This window comes from Lynx canadensis, chromosome B4, assembly GCF_007474595.2.
Source record: "Lynx canadensis isolate LIC74 chromosome B4, mLynCan4.pri.v2, whole genome shotgun sequence".
Lineage (NCBI taxonomy): Eukaryota > Metazoa > Chordata > Mammalia > Carnivora > Felidae > Lynx > Lynx canadensis.
Window position 1 is genome coordinate 54,593,908 of NC_044309.1, and position 24,411 is coordinate 54,618,318.

Below are 24,411 nucleotides of genomic sequence, written 5' to 3' on the forward strand. Positions count from 1 at the left end.
CACCACTGGCTGAGAACCACAGCTGTAGCCTGAGGAAAGAGAACCGTGACAATGCAAGGGTAGGAGACCAGGAAATTGGCAATGTGTGGGCAGACAATCTATCCCCTCTCCCTTTCTTGCTGCTGGGCAACATGGACACAGAGATGGTGGTATGCAAATTCTCCCGCCATCTTAAACAATTTAAGTGAATTTTGCTAACTTGGCACAGACCCTTAAAATAATGACACTGGGGCGCCTGGGTGGCTCAGTCGGTTGAGCGTCCGACTTCGGCTCAGGTCATGATCTCACAGTCTGTGGGTTCGAGCCCCGCGTCGGGCTCTGTGCTGACAGCTCAGAGCCTGGAGCCTGTTTCAGATTCGGTGTTTCCCTCTTTCTCTGACCCTCCCCTGTTCATGCTCTCTCTCTGTCTCAAAAATAAATAAATGTAAAAAAAAAATTAAAAAAAAAATAATGACACTGACCAATCTACATACTCTAAGGCCATGGTTACTGTAATGTCACTTCTAGACAGTAAAGAGCCAAACCAGTTCAGAAAATAAAAAGATAAAAGGGCCAGACTTGTCCAAGTTTAGCATGCCTTTTATGGTTTGTCTTTTGGACCATATATTTAATATTAACAGCATTTTTATGTTTTCTGTGAACCACATAATTAAATCTACTTTTAATTAAACAAGAAGTATAAACATTACTTTAATCATCAGGATAGCTTTAGAGTTAGGCTCCATAAAGACCCTGTGCTTTGTTTGCCTAGAGGTCACTTCTCCCTGTGTTGGGTGAATGATGAAAAACCTCACCCACCGTAGGCAGTAGGATCAGCCACGTGCTCCTGCATGAAACAGCCAAAGCCGGACAGGTTTGTTGTCACACTGGGGATACCCATCACCGTACATTCAGCTGCCGGGGAAATAGACAAACGCTTGGCTTCAGACCAGTCCCTATATCCTCTAATGCACGCAGAGGGGGCAAAAGCCCAAGTCTGCCTAGTAATAGTGATGTTTATTTTGTACCAGGCACAGTACTGAGCTCTTTACATGTATTAACTCATTTAATCTTCTCAACAACCGTGTGAAGTGAGACTGTCATTATCTCCATCTTACAGATGAAGAAATTGAGGTTAAATAATTTGCCCAATGTCATAAAGCCAGGGAATGGGGTAGAGCTGGGATTTGAAGGCAGGCGCTCAGCTCCAGGGCTCTCGTTTGGAACTGCTACTCTATACTGCCTCTCTCATTCCAGCTGGTTTTGTTTTTTGCTCCATTCTAAGCCATGTCTCAAAGTAAGTGGTGAGTTTGTGGTGTCAGTAAATAGACTTTGGACATGAGCACCTCCTCCTATCAAATTAATCTGCCATGCCACAGATCCCTCCCCTTTTCCAAGTGGTCCCTGAAGGTAGTCCTCTCTCACCTTCTAGTCAAAACTTGTTTTTCATAAAATAGCAGATATGGTTTTTGTTTTGTTTTGTTTTGGTTTTGGTTTTCTTGTTTGTTTTTAAAGAAGTATTACTTCTCAGGATGCCTGGGTGGCTCAGTCAGTTGAGCGCCTCAGGATATGATCTCACAGTTCCTGGGACAGAGGCCCATGTCAGGGTCTGCACTGACAACTCTCTCTCCCTGTCCCTCCCCCCCTAGCAGACACCCTCTCTTTCTCTCTCTCTTAAAATGAATAAATAAACGTTTTTAGAAAAAGAAATGTTACTGCTCACAAGGATGTCTTCATTTTTAACAAGGAATTTACATTTGTTTATGGAATCACTCTTGGTTGACTGGTAGTTTGGGGTTAAAAAAAAAAGATTTCCCCACTATTCAAGAAGTAATACAATTTAGACAGTGCCCTTCCTTCTCTTCTGCTCTGCAAGTATTTCCTCTAGAGAGATGTGGTTTCCTAATTTGGTGGAGAGGGGTTGGTGGAGGAGAAAATGAGACAGGGATTATTGACTCATACAAGAATCTAATGCAAACCTGGACTTCCTTCCCAGAAAAATTCTTATGCATATATGTATAAGGAATTTTGCCTACAATTCCACACAAGTTCACTGAACCTTATTTTTATTAAATACTCATTAACACACATGTATTGAAATACCAGGTACCCATAACCTTAGTATATGTTCATTGAATGAATTTAATGGAGCATGTGCTAATATTCATTAGATTTTCTCAAAACACAAAACACAGACTTAAATGAATACTTTCTGGAGTATGTTAAACTTAGTATCAGATAAAAAGTTATTCTAAAACAAATAGAGTTATCTAACATGCTAACACCAAACTTATACCACAGAAGAGATATTGTTATTCCTGTAACTATAGGTTAGGTGAAGGGTGGCCAACTTTCTTTGGGTAATTCAAAACAGAGAATGACTCATTCACTATGGAGTATTTCTCAACCTTCTTTTCCTATCTACTTATCTTTTATAACACCTTTGGTGGCCTTTATCTTAAAACACTAGATGTATCTCCTCTATCATTTGGGTTAAGTTTATCTTTGTCCTATAAAATGACATTTGGTGGAAAGTCCTCTGTAATTTATAGAACATGCTCTTTACCCAACATAAATGACTTCCCATATCCCTCAGTCACTCATGCTTTGATTTTGTGCTTCTTTATTTTTGAAACTTCCTTGATAATAAAGTATGTTACTTCCTAGAAATAAAAGGAACAAAAGTCAATAACAAAATGTGAAGTCCACCAGTAAAATGTGCATTTCATGTATCTTAAAGGATAGACACTCTATTATAAACAATTTAAGATGACATGTGGGCATTTCATAAGGAGATATCATCTTTACAGAAGTGAACTGATACCCATAACAATTTTTAGAACTACAAGAGTGATAGCTGGAGGAGTTAGATCAATAGCTTTTCTGTGCCATATTTCAGGAGGGGATAATCCTTTATCTATTTCCCCCCAAAAGTTTTCATGTTTTTACAGCTCCTGGCAAATTATTCTTGGTGGAACTTAAAATGATAGAATAGGGCCTTATGTCAAAAGATGCAGAGACTTCATGTTGCTCTTGTTGTAAAGTAAGATCCTATTTATATAGAATTTTATTCTTTTTCCTTCTAGATGTCTATTTATTTGAGAGAGAGAGAGAGACAGAGAGAGAACGAGTGGGGGAGGGGCAGAGAGAGAGGGAGACAGAGGATCCAAAGTGGGCTTTGTAGTGACAGCAGGGAGCCGGATGTGTGGCTTGAACTCACGAACCACAAGATCATGACCTGAGCCAAAGTCATACACTTAACTGACTGTGCCACCCAGGTATCCCCTATATAGAATTTTAAAATCTATATTGAAATTCTGGGATCAGAATACAAAGATTAGAAAAATTCTTCCTCTACATAATTCAACCTATGATCTCCCTAACCTTGACTGCTGCCGCCTCTCAGTTGGGCAATGATGACATTGAGATCAGAAAGCAAAATGTATTAATTATTTGTAAAAACATTTTCTGAACCTTTTCTTTTAAAATTCTAAATGGAATTATATTTAAATAAAAAGGAAAATCTCTGATTGCCAATGTGAGAAGGAAAAGTTAGTATTACATTCTTTCCATTGTCATATATGTAAAGTACTTGTTTCCTTTTTAATAGGCATTTCTGTACAAATACAAATTGAGTGCTCTTGATACCAATGACAACCATGCTCATAAGGGACAAAAATGGAAAACAGATAGTGGATCCAAGAATCCACCACTAGAGAGAAAAGAACAAAAGGAGGATGAAGAGGTAAAAGGGCCTGAATGGAAGGATGTCACTGGTCATAATACCTACCACTGAATTGGCATTTTATCTTAAAAGTACCTCTTTTTTGAATGACAAGGGTATGAAGAAAACTTTTCACTGTACACCTTCTTATATTATTTATTTCTTTAACTATGTGAATGTGTTCCCTACTAAAAATTAAATACATCCATTAATTTTTAAAAAACCCACTTTGAAATAAGTTTTAGAGAATACTTTTGCTGGACCATTGTTTTTCATATTAAATTTACTTGCAGTCAATTTCTCCTTTACATGGATAGTTGGGACTGGTAGAGATAACTCAATAACATGTAATCTTTATAAAACATTCTTTTTCTTTGTAATATAATGTATTATTATAATTTAACCTTAGTGGAGTTACATATCAGCTTTGAATATTATATCTATATGCATAAAATATTAATAAAATTTAAAACATTCCCCAATCTATACAAGCCATATACCTGGAGTATAACCCCATGGTTCATAGTATGAAGGAAAAACTCCTAGATGACAACCTCGAACAAACTCTTCATAATCCATGGGTAATAAGGGGCTGGTGGAGGATAGGAACTCTGGGTGCAAAATCACCTAAAAAAGGGAAAATTCTAATGAGAAAAAAAGAATAGAAAAAATTAAAGCAAAAAATCTACCGTTTGGTATTCTGATACTGTAGAATCCTTGTGTTCTAGATTCAGGGAGAAAGAGAGAGAGAGAGAGGAGTAAAAAGAAAAAGAAAAAAGTGTGGGTGCTTTTCTCTCTCTCTCCATTCTGTGTATCTAGTCTGTGGACCTACTTTCCCTCAGGTTCCAAGGCCTAGATTGGAGGAAAAATGTGCCCGTTTTTGTTCTCATGCTGAACTACATCCTTCAACCCAGATTTCGTTGACAATAAGGGTATTGTTTTAAGACTTTATTTCCAAGTAATCTCTACACCCAACATGGGGCTCAAATTTACAACCCTGAGATCAAGAATCACATGCTCTACCTACTGAGCGAACCAGGCATCCCAACAATAAAGATTTTATTTTGTTTTCTAGTGGCTGACTGTTGTCTTATTTCTCAATTGCTCCTACCTCAGGCAGGAAAGAGGAGAGCTATGTAATAGGCCATTCTCCATTGCCCCAGGCATGAGTTAGCCCAGAGTAACAGAGCTAAGAGACAGAGATACTAGGAATCTAATCTAAATTAGATCAGACTAGAAGCCTTCACCCAAATCACAATCCTCTCTCACCTCGAGGTAATCACCTCCTAATCTATCTCCCTGTTTCTATTCTGGCAAGGTGTCTACTCAGTACAACGACTAGAGGGAACCTTTAAAAATGCCAACCCCTCCTCTGCTCAAAATCCTTCAGTGGCTTCCCATTTCACTCAGAGTAAAGTCCAAAGTGTTTACCATGGTCTTTTAAAGCAGTGGTGTCCAGGTAAATGTTTAAGAATGAAAAATCAAAATATAAGTATATATTCGTACATAAATTTACTACACATTTTACTGATATAAAAGATGTACAGCATACAATTTCCAAATAATAAAAAAATGTACACACAAAAACCTACACACAGTGTTTGTATCAGCTTTATTCATAATTGATAAAACATGGGAGCCGTTAAAATATCCTTTAATAGGTGAGTGAATGAATAAACTGCAGTACATCCAGACAATGGAATATTTTTCAGCACTAAAAAGAAATGAGCTAGCAAGCGATGAAGAAAAATGTACGTGGAAAAAAAAATGTATATTACTAAGTGAAAAAAAGCCAATCTGAAAAGGTTAAATATTGTATGATTCCAACTATATGACATTCTGGAAAAGGCAAAACTATGAAGACAATAAAAAGATCAGTGCTCAAATGGGGGCAGGGTTGAATAGGCAGAGCACAGAAGATTTTTAGGACAGTGAAACTATTCTGTATGATTTTGTAATGATGGATACATGTCATACATTTATCAAAACTCACAGAAGGTACAAACAATGTAAACTATGGATCTTGGTAGGTAATAATGTGTCAATATAGGTTCACCAATTGTAACAGATATACCATTGTGGTTGGAGATATTGATAGTGGGGAAGGCTACATATGTTCCCAGGTAAGGAGTACATGGGAGCTTTCTGTACTTTCTGCTCAACTTTGCTGTGAACCTAAAACTTATCTAAAGAATAAAGTCTATTAAATATATATGTAATGTACCCCTTATTATAAATTCTAGATGATTAAATACTCCCAAATGCTTTTGTTGACTTTGGCCAAAATCTTGTATTCAGAACTAGTACATGGTTTCAATGCCTGAACGTAGTAGTTCTGACGTGAGATAAATGTCAGAACTCCATAGGTTCATCGGTGACATGAGTGACTTCTTCCCTGAGTTGGACATTAGCCTTTGAATACTGGAAAAATATCTCCTCATGTTTTTGTGCCACTCACAATTTTGTGTAACAACCATAGACACAACCCCCCCCCTTTTTTTTTTAATTTTTAAGTTTATTTATTTATGACAGAGAGAGAGAGAGAGAGAGAGAGAGAGACAGCATGAGTGGGGGAGGGGCAGAGAGAGAGGGAGAAACAAAATGGGAAGCAGGCTCCAGGCTCTGAGCTGTCAGCACAGAGCCCGATGTGGGGCTTGAACCCATGAACCGTGAGACCATGACCTGAGCTGGAGTCGGCTGCTTAACCAACTGAGCCATGCAGGCGCTCCTAAACACAACCCTTTTAAGCTTAATCTGCATTGTTAATACTTTATCCCTTTCTTAAGTCTAGACAATCGAGACACAATTAATCAAGCCATGATGGGTAGTGTTCACTGTCTTCACTCTCTAGAGACTCCCACCATGGCCAGTTCCAAGTTATCAATGTGATGTCACTGAACCAGAAATAGGAAGGGCAGTAGCACGTCCTTATAGAATATTTCCACCGTGTGGGCACAATAGCCATAAATAACTTCAAGTGCATAGGTAATCATAGAATGTAATAAACAATAAGTATGTGATGTTTTTTGAGCATTACCTTTCATTTTAATATAATTGATTTATATTTTAAGTTGATATAATTTAAGTTTTTGATTAATATTTTTTAAGTAAAAATTTTTTTAATTTTACTTTTAGATGTTTATTTATTTTTGACAGAGAGAGAGAGAGAGAGAGAGAGAGAGAGACTGAGCATGAGTGGGGGAGGGGCAGAGAGAGAGGGAGACACGGAATCTGAAGCAGGCTCCAGGCTCAGAGCTATCAGCACAGAGCCTGACGCGGGGCCTGAACTCATGGACAGTGAGATCATGACCTGAGCCAAAGTCAGATGCTCAACTGACTGAGCCACCCAGGCCCCAGTTGATATAATTTAATTTTTTTAAATATCTGTTTTTAAAACTGGCTCACAAAATTTCTGAAAATTTAGCAATTGGCTCTCATGGGCTGGTATGAGCCACTACTGGGACTATGCTACCTGTAATGTTATGCAAAGGCAGGGACAGGGGGGACAATGGCTATCATTAGAAAGTTATGAATAGAAAAGCTACTTAACTGGTCATTTGGATGAAAGAACTCTGCTATTTCTCCTATTTATTAACATTTTTCTTGAATCATTATTAGGTAATTTGTTAGTTTCTCCCCATAGTTAAGTAGTTATTAAAAATAAATAGAATCTGAGGGCACCTGGGTGGCTCAGCTGGTTGAGTGTCCGACTCTTGACTTCAACTCAGGTCATGATCTCACAGTTCATGAGTTTGAGTCGCACATCTGGCTCCAAGCTGACAGTGCAGAACCTGCCTGGGATTCTCTCTCTGCCCCTCCCCAACTTGTGCTCTTTCTCTCTCTCTTAAAATAAGTAAATACACTTTAAAAAAAAGAAAAAAAGTTTAGAAAATAAAATCTGATTTTAAAGTATTGGGATTATAATTATATATATAAAATTCATATACTATATATTATAGTATTTATATTGTGTATATATACATCATATATATCATATGCAAACATATATAAACACATAATATAATATATAACATATATATGCTTATATATATATGCTTATAATATATATATGCTTATAATGTGTATATATTATAATATACATATAAATATATAGTGTTTATATTGCATATATACATAATATACATACCTATATACATAATATAATATAATTAAGAATAAGTATATATTTTTCCAAAGATAAATTTTTCTATATTTTTCCAAAGAGATTACTTTCAAGAAAAACCCTAATTTAGATATATAAGAACAATAACAGTTATATAATATGTTCTATATTATAAATAATGTTCTCATATATCACTTCACTTAATCCTAGCAGAATCATGATATTCTCATTACCCTAATTTTATTTTATTTTATTTTAAAGTTTATTTATTTATTTTGAGAGAAAGGGGTGGGTGGGGGGAGAGAGAATGAGTGGGAGAGGGGCAGAAGGAGAGAATCCCAAGCAGGCTCTGCACTGTCAGAGTGGAGCCCAGTGTGGTGCTCAAACTCATGAACCGTGAGATCATGACCTGAGCTGAAATCAATAGTCGGACACTTAACCGACTGAGCCACCCAGGCACCCGATATTACCCTAATTTTAGAAATAAATTATAAACATTAGAAATAAATTATATACATTAGTTATATTGCAGGAGATCCATAAACAGGAAATAGGTTAAACTTAAAAAATAAAATGGTAAAACATCCAAAATTGACACAAATAGCAAAGTAAAAATAGGTAAAATGTTTTCCTCCATAAAGCAAGACCCGAGTTCCTATCATGTGCAAAATACTGCAGTAGGAAAAGCAACAAAAACACAGATACTGACTGTGTCCAGGCAGTCATCAAATGGGCAGCCCACTGTACTCCTGGTAAATATCAGCAAACAGGGATTCAAAACTCATTGTGTCTACTTTGGCATTTGGAAGCCTAGGAAAATTTGTACTCTCCAAAGACCATTTTGGAACATGAAAACATCATGGCTCATTCGTTTTGTTTCCAGCCAAACAGAATGACAGCACAACTAAAATAAGAGAACAGCTGCTGTGGGCCCTAAACAGCCAATTACAAGGGCCCAGGGCAGAGGAAAGGATGTTTGAGGTCAGCCCAAGGTCATAGGGAGGATTAAATGAGATCCTGTGTACAAAAGCCCCTAGCAGAGAACCTGGCTCACAGCAGGCCTTGGATCAGTAGGGAGAAAACAAATAAAAACCAAAACGTTGCCTGACCATATTCATCCTGTGAGGGAATCAAGATCCCAGGAAGTTAATTTACTTTCACTGAGTGGTGGCACAGGGTCAAGACCTGGAATCTGCACTGTGGGGTTTCCCCACTACACACACTGCCGAGACAGAATTGATGATAAATTCAAATTCAAAATAATCTGCAACACTTCCTGAATCAAATGGCCACAGTCATATGGAGAGCTCATCATTCCACTCTGAGGGTTAAGAATCACTCGATAGAGTTCTATAAATATTCGGGTGGTCAAATATGCACTTACATTAGTTAAGCTTTTAAGGTTAGTGTTAAGCTTTTAAAGGATACCATTCATAAAATAAAATACCTGATTCTGAATTGACCCAAATCCATCTCAGTGCTTTGAGTGTATATTGTTATGAAGGAGTTATTCTTTTATTTCTTGTGTCAGTGTTTGCTTTATGATAATAATCAATGAATGTCTCAAAAGATTCATGAGTGTAACTGTATAAACATAATTTGTATGAGACAAACTTCCTTCCCCATTCACTCTACATAAGCCATGTGCTTTTATATCTCTGGGCCTCTTCGTCTACTTCCTCTGCCTGTTATCTTCATGATCAACTGATACCAGCATGATAAACTCCCGCTGGCTCCTCAATCAAGATCTAACTCACAGGTCATCCATTTTATAAAACGTTATCAAGTCCTCCAGGCAAAGATAAGTCCTCCATTCTCTACTCTCATCAAACTGTTTACACCTCTTTTCTAAGAGTCATTGAGTACCAGGATTTGCTAGTATGGGGCTAAGTACAGATAAAAGCTAACATTTATACTGCATTATTATGCACCAGGTACTGCATTAAAGGCAACATCCATCATTTATTTAATCCTCACAACAGTTCTGTGAGTGTGGGTTTATTTGACCACCGTTTCACAGATGAGAAGACTGAAGTCCATTATGTCATTTTACAAACTGATTAAGTGGCAGAGATTAAAGCCAGACAAGGGATCTTGATTGACAGCCCCAACTGCCTCCCCTGTGGAGAAACTAAGAGCAGTTGCTCTTAGCCTATAGACTTGGCAGAGGTGGGGACAAGGGCCAACTCATTTCTGCCCAACCAATGACTTTTTAAATGGGTGACATTTGTTTGGAAAAATCCCTACTGTGAATAGGAATCCCTATTAAAATTGTCGCAAGGCACCCATCTGCCTACCAACCTGAAACTGGTAGGTGAACAAAACTTGTCAAAGTAAAACATAAAGGAAAGGTTTAGAAACAGGGAAAAGACATATGTAGTAACACTTATCATATTTTAAATAAGTCAACAGTAAACCACAATCACACACGCGTGTGTGCGCACACACACCTCACATGGGCATCTTTTGTATTAAGAAAGGAAGCACTGTAAAATAATTCTGAATCTGTGTTAGCTATAGATTGTACTGTTGAAAACTATTTTTGTGTGTGGGCACAGGAGTGCATGTGCCTCTGTGTGTGTGAGTGCGCGCGTGTGTGTTTCCTTCCCCTAACTGACCAGCCATGTTAATGGTCTGTTTTTCCTCCTCATGAGTCACTACATAGTGCTGCTATGTGTGCATATTTTTCATTTATTTGTGAATTTTTATTAATTCTAGTTTTTGTTAATGACATTTGACTTTCCTTTCTGTAAAAAAAAAAAAAAAAGGTTGAGCAATTTTTACAACTGGGCTGTAGTCTGTGGGTCTTTACTCCTCATCCTTCCTCCCCGCTCTCTCCACCTGTCTGACTACCCCTCCCTGCCTGCCTTTGCCTTCAACCTCTTTATCCTTCACAGGCATTTTCACCAACAAGTGTTTCCACATCTAATCCTGTCTTGGTGTCTGCCTCTCAGAGAATGAAAACTGAGAAAATTCATATGAGACATAATCGCTGCCTCAAAGAACTCCCAGTCTCACTGGAGGAATGGACATAAATATTTTAAAAATACAAATAGTTCAGTGTGATGATTCCTAATTTGCAGTAGATAGAAATCATCTTGAGGATGCACATAAGGAGGCAATTGTTCTATTTGGAGTAGATGAATGTTAAGAACAAATAAAGGAAGAGATGACTTCTAGGTTGGATCCCAAAGGAATTGTTAGAGCGGCTGAAGTTAGGGCACTTGAGAAAGAGAGAATAACAAAAACAAAGACACAGAGTTAGGAAAGCATTTGACATACTTAAGAAATATGTACTTGTCCATTCCTGAGAAATTGCTTCACTTCTACCATACTTAAAAAAACAACAACACAGGTCAGCAAAGCATACTTTGTTCAGAGCTCTTAATTTCAAGAGACCTTCCAGGCTCAGTCTTCCCAAGAGCAAAGGAAGCATGAACCACAGCCATGGTTCCATGCTTCCTATGCCATCTGTATTTACTATACATATCACGTGCCAGGCACCCAACAAGTCCTCAGGGGAAGAACCACAGATTTAAATATAAGTGTGACATACAAAGTTCTGTAAAGCTGAAAAGAAATTCATAAGTTTTCCTTCTGCCACTATTTCCTTTTTAAGGTCGGGGGGGGGGGGGGACTTGAGAAGGACCAGTCTAATTACATGAAAACGAGGTCAAATTAGTGCTGATACACTCTGAAGTAAGGTATGTTTCTGCAGATCCAATCGTGCTGAAAAACGTAAAGGATGGTGCACCCTTGGGCGATACATCCCTGCATTTTCAGGGAAAAATTTGTAGCCTACCTATTATGTGATGTGTGCTACAGGTAAAAATTTTGGAAATGCAGAAACACAAATGAAAAAATAAGTCACCCATAATTCTATAGCACATATTTTGCATGAGTGTGTGTGTGTGTGTGTGTGCAGAATGTGTTTAAATTGGATGGGTAACACCGCATGGGATATTTTATAAACAGCTTCTATCATTTAATTCTGCACTATGAGCTGTTACTATCTACTATCATGAAAATTCCTCCTGACTTAATTTCTGAGATACTTTTCCTCTTCTAACTCTTGCTCCTTTCTTCCATGGACTTTTCCTCTAATCTCTTAAATCTTGAAGTTTTCTTGGGTCAACACTTTTCTCTGCTCACTCAAGCTGGTCTTCCAGCACAGCAGGTTTGGCATTCCCCGGTATCCTCTACTGCCCCTGCACTGATAGCTCCCTTCTAAACCCAGACTCTGTTTTCTAAGTACACACGAAACATCTCTACTTGAATAGCTCACATGTAACTCAGACTCAATCTATCAAAAACAGAACTCAATTCATGATGTGACCTGACCCTCAAGCAAGCTTCTGATAATGCCTTTCCTTAGATTTTAGAAAGTATTGATTAAATAATGAAGCTATCATCCTTGCCTTCACCCTCTTTTTCCTTCCCAATGACCATGGGTCACTAAGTGTGATCTTTTCTGTAGGCAACCACCATTGTTCCGTCCTCTCCAGCACTTCCGGCATGGCCTTTGTAAAGGGCCCTTATCATCTCTCAGCTGTACTTGGTGGGGCATCCTTAACTTGTCTCCCTCTGCCACACCCACTCATGCTGGTACCAAGGAGTGAATGCAAGATGAGGAATGAATATACGAATGGACTATTTTTTTTTTCCAAGAAATTTTGCAGAGAAGTGTGGAAAAGACAGAAACATTTAAAAACATCAAGAGGAGACAGGTTAAGGCAAAGCTTGTTTGCTTATTAATGTGAGAATATTTAAGGAATGACAGCAAGGGAAGGAGCTAGTAAATCTGGAGCATAAGGGAGGACTAACAGGGGAATGAGGTCCCAGAACACCCTCAGAACCTAAAGGAAAAGAAATAATAATAGGTCAAGATTTATATTTGAGGGGTACTGAAGGAATTTAGATCTCATTGAATTCTCTGTTCACCTGATAAGGTGAAAGAAAGAAGAAAAAGTGGGACCTTTGAAAAGATTGGTAAAAGCTTATGACAACTTCATCTGGAATACTGGTGAATGGGTTGAGTAGGGATCAGCAACTATCGTTTACATGTTCACCATTGTGCCCTGCACCAAGCACTGTACCTGGAACATATTTGGCCCTCGGTAAACGTCCTATAGACTAAGCTCCACAGTGGCAGAAACCAGGTCTTATTCATGCAATGAACACTGTGCTTAATCATTGTAGAAACTCAATGGTCAAAAAGAATGACTTGGTCTATAGAAAATTCTATAAAAATATCATTAGCCACACTCTCTGAAACCGGAAGCTTCTCGTATTATCCCTTTAAAGTTGAACTTTATCAGGAAGAAACAAAGAAAAGTCATGCTCATCTCAGAGATTCACTAATTAAAGTAATTCTTAGATTATATTTGTATCATTAAAAATGAGGCAATTTCCTCATTCTTACTGCCAGTCTTGTACAACGTTAAGAATGATACTAAAATAGTCATTATATTTTAATCACCCAAGACAGGAAATATAATTATTTTTTTAGAAATATTATCTGAGGGGTGCCTGGGTGGCTCAGTTGGTTAAGCATCCAGCTTCGGCTCGGGTCATGGTCTCCCTGTTCCTTAGTTCGAGCCCTTTGCCAGGCTCTGGGCTGACAGCTCAGAGCCTGGAGCCTGTTTCAGATTCTGTCTCCCTCTCTCTCTGCCCCTCCCCTGCTCATGCTCTCTCCCTCTTTCTCAAAAATAAATGAAATGAAATGAAAAAAAATTTTTTTAAAGAAATATCATCTGAAATAGTTCTGATAGGTGTCAAAACAAACACGGGAGGCTTCTAATAAACTCTCAAAAATATATTCTATGTCATTTTGAAATGCCCTATGTAAACAATTAGTTGTACCTTGACTCTGTCTGTGCGGTTGTTGAAAAGTCCGATCCGTCTAATGGTACTGAGGATGGGATCAGTGGAGTCATCAATCATGTTGTGAGTGGTCACTGGAGGCAAAGACTGTCGCTGAAGTCATAGAGGAAAGAAAATGTCAGTTGTGGAAAGAATGAGTGTGACTAATTTCAACAATAGGTCATTGGCAACACATCATCAGCCTTCAGTCTTATGAAATGACAGTAATGATGATGACTAAGTTTTGTGTGTGTTTCAGAGGAGGATAATGGGTTGAAGAACTTCCTTCAGATATTATGATACCTTTGTTTTTCACCTGCAGCCACTATGTGAAAGGCCTAGACTTCTTGACTACTTTCAGGATTTATTTAGAATGAAGGTGTCCTGAAATCTTGACTCAAGATGGATGCCTTTCCTGGATCCTTCTAGCAGGGCTGACCTCTGATGGTTCCTGATGCCTCACTACTGTGACAAGATGTGACACCTAGCTTCCATTTTTTGCAATAAGTTCACTCAACTGAGAAACAGTCACCGTTTCTCTATCATGACTCAAAATACTCTGCTTTTCGAAAAATTTAGGGATGATTTTATCATCATTACAATATATACAGTTTTTCAAATGGATATATTCATTCCAAACAAGTTTTTTAAGTGGATACAAGATACATTCCATGAAAATGTTCAAAAGAGCCCTGACAAGCACCCATTAAACAAGCAAAGTTGTTATTTAGGTGAATGCATAAAAAATGACTTTTCTAGCTCTTACGCTTAAACATTTCCCAAACTAGCCCATTCCAATAAATTCAAATATTGATCTAAATTGATTTTAACAATCTCGGGAAGTGATGGGCCTCTTGTCCTTGTTACCTGAGTTGAAAAGATGGCTCTTTTCATAACTGTTACATCATCTCGATCCAAAATATTGTTCATGTCAGGAATTTCTCCTCTGTGAGGAAAACCATGTTAATAACAAAATAAAAATAACTGGCACTAATTCAATGTTTCCTATGTGTTGGACTCTGTTCCAAGCACTTCAAAAGTAAATATAAAACATGGTTTTATATAAATATAAATATAAAAACATATGGTTTCCTCATGAAGCTTATAGACAAATTCCTAAAGGATGAAGAAAAATAAAAGAACAATTTTGATAGCATAAAAGAAAATGAAAAATTTTTAAACATTAATGTTGACCATGAGGAGGACATTTTCATTATATTTTGCCTAGTCTTGAGTACCATGTTCCAAAGTGGCCATAACTGTCCATCTATGAGTTAATATTTTTACTGGTAAAAGGAAATGATGCATGCCTGCCACCATCGATCAGAAGATAACACAGCTTTCTCTACATATTATAATAAAATCCATATATTTTATATATATTATTATTTTATAATACATTTTAATTTGATTTGATTATTTAGATTTTATTTTATAAATTTATATATTTCATTTATTTCATTATGTATTTAATGTTTATCATTCATAAAGTAAATATAGATTAATTAACATTACTTAATGTTAATAAATATTTTAATATGTGAGTAAATATAAGTATTTAATATATAAAGTCAATGTATTTTTTGACTCAAACATCTTGTGAAATCTCCCTCCATTTCACATTGACATATTAATCCTTAATGAGAGTTCCATTGAATTAGAACCTATTTACCTATGTAAATATGTTCTCATTTGTACATCTTGTTTATAACTATTTGCCAGATGAAAGAGAAAACAAAACCTGTTCACATGACATAATACATATTCAAAGTCTACTAATTCCTTTATATTGAACAAAGGAAACACATTATAGTGTAAATTGTTAAATTTGAACAGTGGAGCCCTAAAATGTTTGAAGTGGTCAGGATTCCCAGCACCTACCTTAATAATGCATCATAGAGTTTCTTTCCAAATTTTTCCTTCACAGAATGTGCAATGTCCCTGTATAAATTGAAAGATTTAGAATTTAAACAGTGTCACAATTTGTAATCTTTTTTTGCTATGGTCATGCTGATGTTTTTGTCACTGTATTTTTTGAAATTATAGGTCCTTTGGTACAAGCTCTTCTATTGTTTTTCCTGGTTGCCAGTCTAGTTGAATTAAAACCTCCAGAGCTGAGGCAGCAGAACTGCGCTGAGCGGCCCACAGAGCTTCACATTTTTTTGCTTGATGACATTCAGGCGAGGGTGGAGGGCAGGGAGGGGGTGTGGCTGGAAGTACAGATGTAACAAGATGGGGAAATTCTGTGATAATTGTTGAATCTGGGCTATGGGCATGTAGGGTGTCATTATACTAATCTCTTCGCATTCATTTTTAAATTTTCACAAGAATTTTTTTTTTTTTAAGTTCAACCCATCTTTAAAGATTTCTAGGGCCACCTGGGTGGCTCGGTTGAGTGTCCAACCTCAGCTCAGGTCATGATATAACAGTTCATGGGTTCAAGCCCTGCATTGGGCTCTGTGCTGACAGCTCAGGGCCTGGAGCCTGCTTCGGATTCTGTGTCTCCCTCTCTGTCTGCCCCTCTTTTGCTCATGCTCTGTTTCTGTCTGTGTCTCAAAAATAAATAAATGTTAAAAAAAAAAAGTCTAAAAAAATAGTAAAGATTTCTACAGAGGTTTTATCCTTCCACAGTGGTTCATTCCAAAGCTTTTACAGTAACATAGTCCAATAGGCATTCCATAATCTGACATAATAGCCTAATGAGAAGTGAGTAGCATTTGTGCTATAATAATATTAAGGGGGAAAAAAAACACAACAGTCCAAAAAGATGTATCAGAAATTATGCATGTTAAAAAAATCTCTACACTTATTGCTTGAGAACATTTATAGGACATGAGATTACCATAGTTGTTTCCGCACTGCCTGGCCTTTCAGGGTTTCCACATTGAAATTGTTTGTCTTGGCAGGCATAATGAAAAACACCACCACTGTGACGTCACTTTTATGCATCTAATGAGGGATTAGGAAACACAACCAGTCAACTACCACAGATAAAAGAAAACATCAACAGATGGACCTTAAACTTAAAAAAAAAAATAGTGTTTTACATTATCTTTAGATAAAAGGAATACTTATTTATGATTGACAGAGAAATTATACCCACTTTCCTGAAGCTGACTCCGAAATATTATTTTATTTGGGCTTTCAGTCAAGATTTACTAACAATTTGAATATTCACACATAAAATATTTTCATTAACCAGCTAAAATATAGAGCAACTGCTATTGTTAATTACAGTGCTTTTCTGGGGTTAAAAAAAGTCATAGGAGGGGCACCTGGGTGGCTCAGTTGGTTAAGTGTCCGACTTCAGCTCAGGTCATGATCTCATGCTTGTGCCCTGCACCAGGCTCTGTGCTGACAGCTCAGAGCCTGGAGCCTGTTTCGAATTCTGTGATTCTGTGTCTCCATCTTTCTCTACCCCTCTCCAGCTTGTGCTCTGTCTGTCTCTCTCTCAAAAATAAATAAACATTAAAAAAAAATCTACAGAAGTCATAGAATAGGAAACTCACTCCAGGAATAGCCACTGTATTAGAGAAGAATAAATGTACTATCTGAAAGAATGCTTTCTTTCAATTTCTCCAAGTATTATAATTATCTTTGATGTCTAAAATAGCAATTGGCTTTTTCTTCACACTTAAAAATAAAGTGACTATTAGGAGCACCTGGGGGCCTAGTCGGTTAAGTGTCCCACTCTTGATTTTGGCTGGGGTCATGATCTTGGAGTTCATGACTTCAAACCCCGCATTGGGCTCTACATTGACAGTGCAGAGCCTGCTTGGGATTCCTTCTCTCTGCCCCTCCCCTGCTTGCACTCTCTCTTTCTCTCTCTCAAAATAAATAAATAAACATTAAACACACACACACACACACACACACACACACATTTATGCAGCCACTCTGGAAAATAGTGTGGAGTTTCCTCAAAAAATTAAAAATAGATTTACCCTACGACACAGCAATAGCACTTCTAGGAATTTATCAAAAGGATACAGGAGTGCTGATTTGTAGGGGTACATGTACCCCAATGTTTATAGCAGTGCTATCAATAGCCAAATAATGGAAAGAGCCCAAATTCATCAACTGATGAATGTATAAGGAAGATGTGGCATATATACACACACACACACACACACACACACACACACACAATAGAATACTACTCAGCAGTGAAAAGGAATGAAATCTTGCCATTTGCAACAATGCTGATGGAATTGGAGAGTATTATGCTAAGTGAAATAAGTCAGTCAGAAAAAGATGGATATCATATGTTTTAGTCATATGTGGAATTTGAGAAACTTAACAGAAGACCATAGGGGAAGGGAAGGAAAAATAAGTTACAAACAGAGAGGGAGGCAAACCATAAGAGACTCTTAAATACAGACAATAAACTGAGGGTTGATGGGGGTGGGGGATTGGGGGGGCAGGGAAAACAGGTGATAGGTATTGAGAAGGGCCCTTGTTGGGATGAGAACTGGGTGTTGTATGTAAGTGATGAATCATGGGAATCTATTCCTGAAGCCAAGACTACAATGTATACACTGTATGTTAGCTAACCTGACAATAAATTATTAAATATATATATATATATATATATTTAAAGTGACTGTTAAATAAATGTATAGATAAATTGATTAATAATGTCCCTAAACATGATATATGTTCGATATAGCTTTGACTCCATCTATAAAGCTTGTTGAATAGATACATACTAGGAATATTATGGAATAAGATTATTCCAGCCTATTCTAGAAAAATCCATCTGGTCTTTATTATTGTATTACTTCCTTATTAATGTGGTATCAGGAAATCTTTTAGGATACTTAGTACAATATCTGCTCTAAGGCAAAAACAAATCTATGTGCAAGAAAAAAAATTAACTGGACAGTGGTTCAGAGCTCAGTAAAGTTTAGATTGTCTTGGTATCTCAGTAAGATTGAAATTCTACACCCATAACCTATAATGTACTCTTATTTATTCTATATTTCTACATGATAGAATTAGAATATAAGCCAGTAACTTTCATCACTAGCTTTTACATGATACCATTTTGTATAGCTGCTTCTACTGGCACAAGTTTTATTGCTGGATTAACTGGGAACCTATATTAAGTCTCACCTTCCTGAGAAAAAAAAAAAAAAAAAAAAAAAAAAGATTCCACATTGAAGTGGGAGGCTCCTTTCCCCTCCTTCATGTGTCCCTGTAGTGGGACATCTCCTAGTTTCACAATTCAAGACTCTTAATCTCAGGGGGAGGCATGGCGGATGAATAGGGAGAGGAAAAGCATTTGTGTATGTCTGCCCAGTTGTACAGAGAGCAAAGGCTTGGTTGCCAGCTGTGCATGGTACACGTTCCTCTGAAGGCCTTCTTAGGTTGGGGGAAGAGGGCAATGGGATGAGATAGCGAGGTCTAATAGCAAGTTCAATATTAGGAAGCCTATTGGTGTCATATACCAAGCCACATCTTCCATTAAAGACTTTTTTGGTTTTAAAAATTGCAAATTTTGTTCTGCGTTTTCTTGATTTCCTCATATTTATCTTTCAATCGATTAACTCTTGGGACAGGAGAAGGAATGTTACAATGTCATCTTAAAACATAACACCATAAGCTTGTGGCTCTCTTTAAAAAATATCTGATCTGAGGGGCGCCTGGGTGGCGCAGTCGGTTAAGCGTCCGACTTCAGCCAGGTCACGATCTCGCGGTCCGTGAGTTCGAGCCCCGCGTCAGGCTCTGGGCTGATGGCTCGGAGCCTGGAGCCTGTTTCCGATTCTGTGTCTCCCTCTCTCTCTGCCCCTCCCCCGTTCATGCTCTGTCTCTCTCTGTCCCAAAAATAAATAAACGTTGAAAAAAAATATATATAAAAAAAAAATATCTGATCTGGTAAATATACAGGTGAACAATGTAGCAATCCCAATAAGCAAATTGAAAGACCAGAGTCATTTTTAGAATAAGGTTGTCATTTTAAGTAATCAAAATCATGTATTCTCTTGAAAACATCCTAAGAAACCAGAAAGTTCTTTACTTCTCACAGAAGGAAGTCCTGTTATAAAAGTAGTACATAGTGTACCACCTAGGGTGTTCTTACCCTCAGCAGGAAATTTAACCTGGATAAGGCTTCTAGGAAGATGTCAGCTCCTTTGTTTGAAAACTCATATCTCCCAGCAATGAAAAGGAACAAAGTCTTTTCAAGGTCAAAGTCCAGATGACTAAAACAAAACAAAACAGTTTCAAATAAAATAAGACAACAGCAACAAAATGTACAAATGAATTCTGTTAAAATTTAATGGGACTGAGAAAGGTAAACATTTACTATAACAATCTTGTTTTCTCTATGTCATAGGTCCCTAAAACATGTGCTATTTTTAAAAAAATGTTTTAAATGTTCATTTATTTTTGAGAGAGAGACAGAGGGTGAGTGGGGAGGGTCAGAGAGAGAGAGAGAGAGAGAGTGAAACAAGAATCTGAAGCAGGCTCCAGGCTCCATACTGTCAGCACAGAGCCTGACACAGGGCTCGAATCCATCCATGACCTGAGCCGAAGTCAGACACCCAACTGACTGAGCCACCCAGGTGCCCCTGTGCTTTTTTTTTTTTTTTTTTTAATAAAGAAAAGCATACCCATAGAAATGACCTCGAACAAAATCTTGGATCCTGGCCTTGTACGTGGCATGTAGATTTTGAAACTCATGTACTGCTGAAAATTTCTTAACACTCAAGCCATTTGGAGTAACTACATCTGGAAAAGCAAAAATAAGATCACCATAAATATCTTCTCTTGGGAGAGGGTACCATTGTAGAAAAATAGTGTGCTTAAATATATAAAATTAGATGTCTATTAACATTTCTAGTTTCTAGCATAGAACTAAAAATTCGTAACACTCCACAATAAATTGTTGATATAGGAAATCAGGAGTGTGTGACCAAAACAATATTAACTAGTACAATGAAACATCTAATTAAAAGCACTAATAATGATTAGTATAATTTTCCTTTATTGATTGCTTACTATGCACCAGGCACTGTTCTAAACACTTTAAAATGTAATTCATTTAATCCTTGCAAAAACCAATGGAGTAGGTGTTCTTATCTGCATTTTCAGAGACAGAAACGGAGGCACAGAGTTGTTAAGGAATCTGTCCGAGAACACAAGTGTCAGTAGGAGTAGAATCCATGCATTCTGCCTCCACGTGTTGTGTCTTAATCATTTTGTACACTGAACTACCTCTTAGCAACTTATTTTGACCAACTATGTGGGAAATGTTCTGTCCACTTGGAAAACTGGAAAGGCAAGCCTTTATTTCTAATTCCCAGAAGATTTTACTCAAGCAGGAAGACATTTTTGTTTTCCAGAATACTAGTCTGTGACAAGAAAGATAGAGACTACTTGGAGTACAAAATTAGAGCTACCTACTGACTTGAATACATGGGTTGTTGCATTTAGTAGCAGTAAAAACAAATGAGATAAAAAAAGGAAGCTATGTCAAAAAAATTTAACATATGGCATTGGAGATTTTTGCTAGGTTTGAGATTTGAGTTAAAATTATAAATATGCCATTATTTTTGAAGGATATTTTACAGTTAACAAACTACCTTAAGTTTTTTTTTTTTTTAATGTTTGTTTATTTTTGAGAGAGAGAAAGAGAGAGAGACAAAAAGTGTGAGTGGGGGCGGGGCAGAGAGAGAGAGGGAAACACAGAATCTGAAGCAGGCTCCAGGCTCTGACCTGTCAGCACAGAGTCTGATGCAGGGCTCAAACTGCTGGAACCGCAAGATCGTGACCTGAGCCAAAGTCAGATGCTTAACCCACTGAGCCACCCAGGTGCTCCAACAAACTCCCTTTTGAAATGGTTCCACAAAATCAACTCAGGCTTCTTGGTCATTTCTCATATAAACAACTCATGGTTCTTATGAGTTTTTACTAAGTAATTGGGCAAATGCTATACTCCTTTGCATACCTCCCCACAGCAGAGTGGATTTTAGGTTGCCAAGGTTTCTAGTAAAAGCCCTCATGAATAATTCCTAGATGAAATGTATAGAGTGATCTGGATAGTAGACAATCCTCCCTTATAATGTATTTATCTTTCCATAACATTATATAGTGCTTACCTTGTGCTAGACTCTAGTATATTTGATAAATATTAATTTAATTTTTGTCAAACCACAGGAAGTATAAGTTATTTTGCTATCCTCATTTTACAGATGAAGAAACTGGCCTGTTGAGAGGTTATTTGGCCAAGATCAAAGTAACTACAAAGTAACAGAGGTAGGATTTAAAAACAAGGCAGCCTGGCTCTGAGGTCTATGCCTTTATCCACTGTGGTGGTCAGCTGTATTGTCCAAGAAGATATAGAAGCCCAAAATGTATATGAATATCTCCTTATTATGACTCTATTTCCTCTGGAATTTTTTTTTCATTGTTTCACAAACAAAGCTATATAAGGATGAGATTGTGCAGATAGGATAGTAGCTTTAAGAGAAAGTTTTATTTTAAAACAGGAAAAAAAACCCACAAGTATTTTTGTAAGCTCAGAAAAAGATACTGTATGCAAGAAACAGGAAATATGCAAGAAAGAAATAGCGTGGTGATGGAGTACGTTTCTGTAAGGGACATGACAGTGATAATCCAACTGAATGCTGGAGAATACTTGGAAAGACAAAAGAGGAATAGGCTCTTTATTCTGCCATGATTCAAATTTCTTGGATTCTTTTTTTTTTTTTAATTATCTGGCACCTTGAAATACTTCCTCTAGACATTCAACAACCTATATTTGGAAGAAAGACAACCAGAGACAAGATCACAGGGATTAAAGAAAGAGGATATATTAATTAGGACTGTTTGGTCGCAAGTAACAGACCCAGTGCTAACACTGTGTGAATAGGTCCTAACCCTGGTTTATAATAATGAGGAATTTATTCACAGGATGCTAGTGTCTCATGGCAAGGGTTTCTCTGGGCTTCAGGAATTGGTTTAAACCATTAGTTTAAATCACTGTGGAGAATCTAGAGTCTGTTTCTGCTTTTCATTGTACTTCACTGTAGGTTAGCCTTCTTTGCATCCCATACAACATAGAAGAAAAATGGGCACTGCCAACAGCTTCAAAGCTGACATTTCTTTTTTTTAATGTTTATTTATTTTATTTTGAGGCAGAGAGAGGGAGTGGGGGAGGGGCAGAGAAAGAGGGAGAGAGTGAATTCCAAGCAGGCTCTGTGCTGACAGTGGGTCTCCATCTCACCAACTGTGAGATCATGACCTGAGCCAAAATCAAGAGTTGGGCGCTCAACCAACTGAGCCACCCAGATGCCCCTCAAAGCTGACATTTCTGTTATACAAGAGTGCATTCATACAGACTCATCTGTTTAGACTCCCTCCTGTGGGAGTATTCTGATTGGCCTGGTTTATGCTGGGTATCTGCCTCTGGACCAATCTGCTGTGGCCAGGTGATAGAGTCAAATTTTTTTAAAGTTTATTTATTTAATTTGAGAAGGAGGAAGAGAGAGCACAACCAGGGGAGGGACAGAGAGAGAGAGGGAGAGAGAGACTCCCAAGCAAGCTCCAAACTGTCAGCTCAGAGAGGGGCTTGATCTCACAACCATGAGATCATGACCTAAGTCAAAAGCAATAGTCGGACACTTAACCTACTGAGCCACCCAAGCACCTAGAGTTATGTTTTATGAACATGCCTCTTGGCATTGCAACCTCTGGATGGATCTGGAGATAGTTCCCAGAAAAGCTTTCAAGGTCTTGGGAGAAGTAAAACAGTATGTTTCTACTAAACAGGACTGATGGGGCAATGTCATAAGATGTAGGACTGACATAATCTCACACAAATTTCTGATATTTTCTGAACTTTTATTTCCTTAAAATAAAAAAGTTAACTTGCTTACACCCACCAAGTCACTGTGACAACCCTAGGACATAGGCCTATTTCAAGCATAGCTCATTCATTCAACAAGCACAGATTGAACACTACTATGTTGTAGATATAGCTTAGTGTTCATTTTATTACAAAGCTACTGAAATTGAGAATTAAAATATGTGTAAAGATCTGGGTGGTAATAGTGAATGCAATTTTTCCTCTATTATTTTATGGATTTTTCTTTGTTTTAAACAAATTTTTTATACTTCAATGTCATTTAGGACTGAAAGATTTTTGACAAACTCAGAGATAATAATTACCAGGCTTTCTCTTCAGCATATGTTCTGCCTCTATTGCTGTTATTTCAGATACTGTGGTGAACACATGAGCACAATGGACAGAGGCTCGCTCCATGCAATACCGGTGGTAAATCTGCCTTTCCCCAGCCTCTTTGTCTATGTCAAACTGTTTAAAAGAAAAAAAGAAGGAAAAAGCAAAAACACAAACACATTTTCTCATACTACTGATGCTTGAAAAGCATGGAGGTTAGTGGCATTGACCCCCTGTGTAGTCAGAAATCTGCAATTAACTTTTGACTCCCCCCATACTTAACTACTAGTAGACTACTGTTGACCAGAAGCCTTACCAATGACAAAAACAGTTGATTAATACATATTTGTATATGTGTTACATACTGTATTTTTACAATATAATAAGCTAGAGAAAAGAAAATGCTGTTAAGAATATCATAAGGAAGAGAAAATACATTTATAGTACTGTACTTATTAGAAAAATCTGTGCATGAGTCAACCTGTGCAGTTCAGACCTGTATTGTTCAAGGATCAGCTGTACTGATCCATTTACACAAGG

The 24,411-nt window shown here is 37.4% G+C and overlaps 1 protein-coding gene across 1 annotated transcript in view; it reads right to left on the reverse strand.

Annotated features, from left to right (window-relative positions):
- Nucleotides 1-24,411, reverse strand: part of GYS2 (glycogen synthase 2) — a 56,029-nt gene that overhangs the window by 4,729 nt on the left and 26,889 nt on the right. The window contains exons 5-13 of the mRNA XM_030322088.1: nt 23,862-24,006; nt 20,303-20,420; nt 19,771-19,891; nt 16,531-16,637; nt 15,570-15,629; nt 14,556-14,634; nt 13,689-13,802; nt 4,204-4,330; nt 799-894 (exon numbers count right to left, since the gene is read on the reverse strand). Coding sequence (XP_030177948.1) covers nt 799-894; nt 4,204-4,330; nt 13,689-13,802; nt 14,556-14,634; nt 15,570-15,629; nt 16,531-16,637; nt 19,771-19,891; nt 20,303-20,420; nt 23,862-24,006 — 967 coding nt within the window. The remainder of the gene's footprint in view (nt 1-798; nt 895-4,203; nt 4,331-13,688; nt 13,803-14,555; nt 14,635-15,569; nt 15,630-16,530; nt 16,638-19,770; nt 19,892-20,302; nt 20,421-23,861; nt 24,007-24,411) is intronic.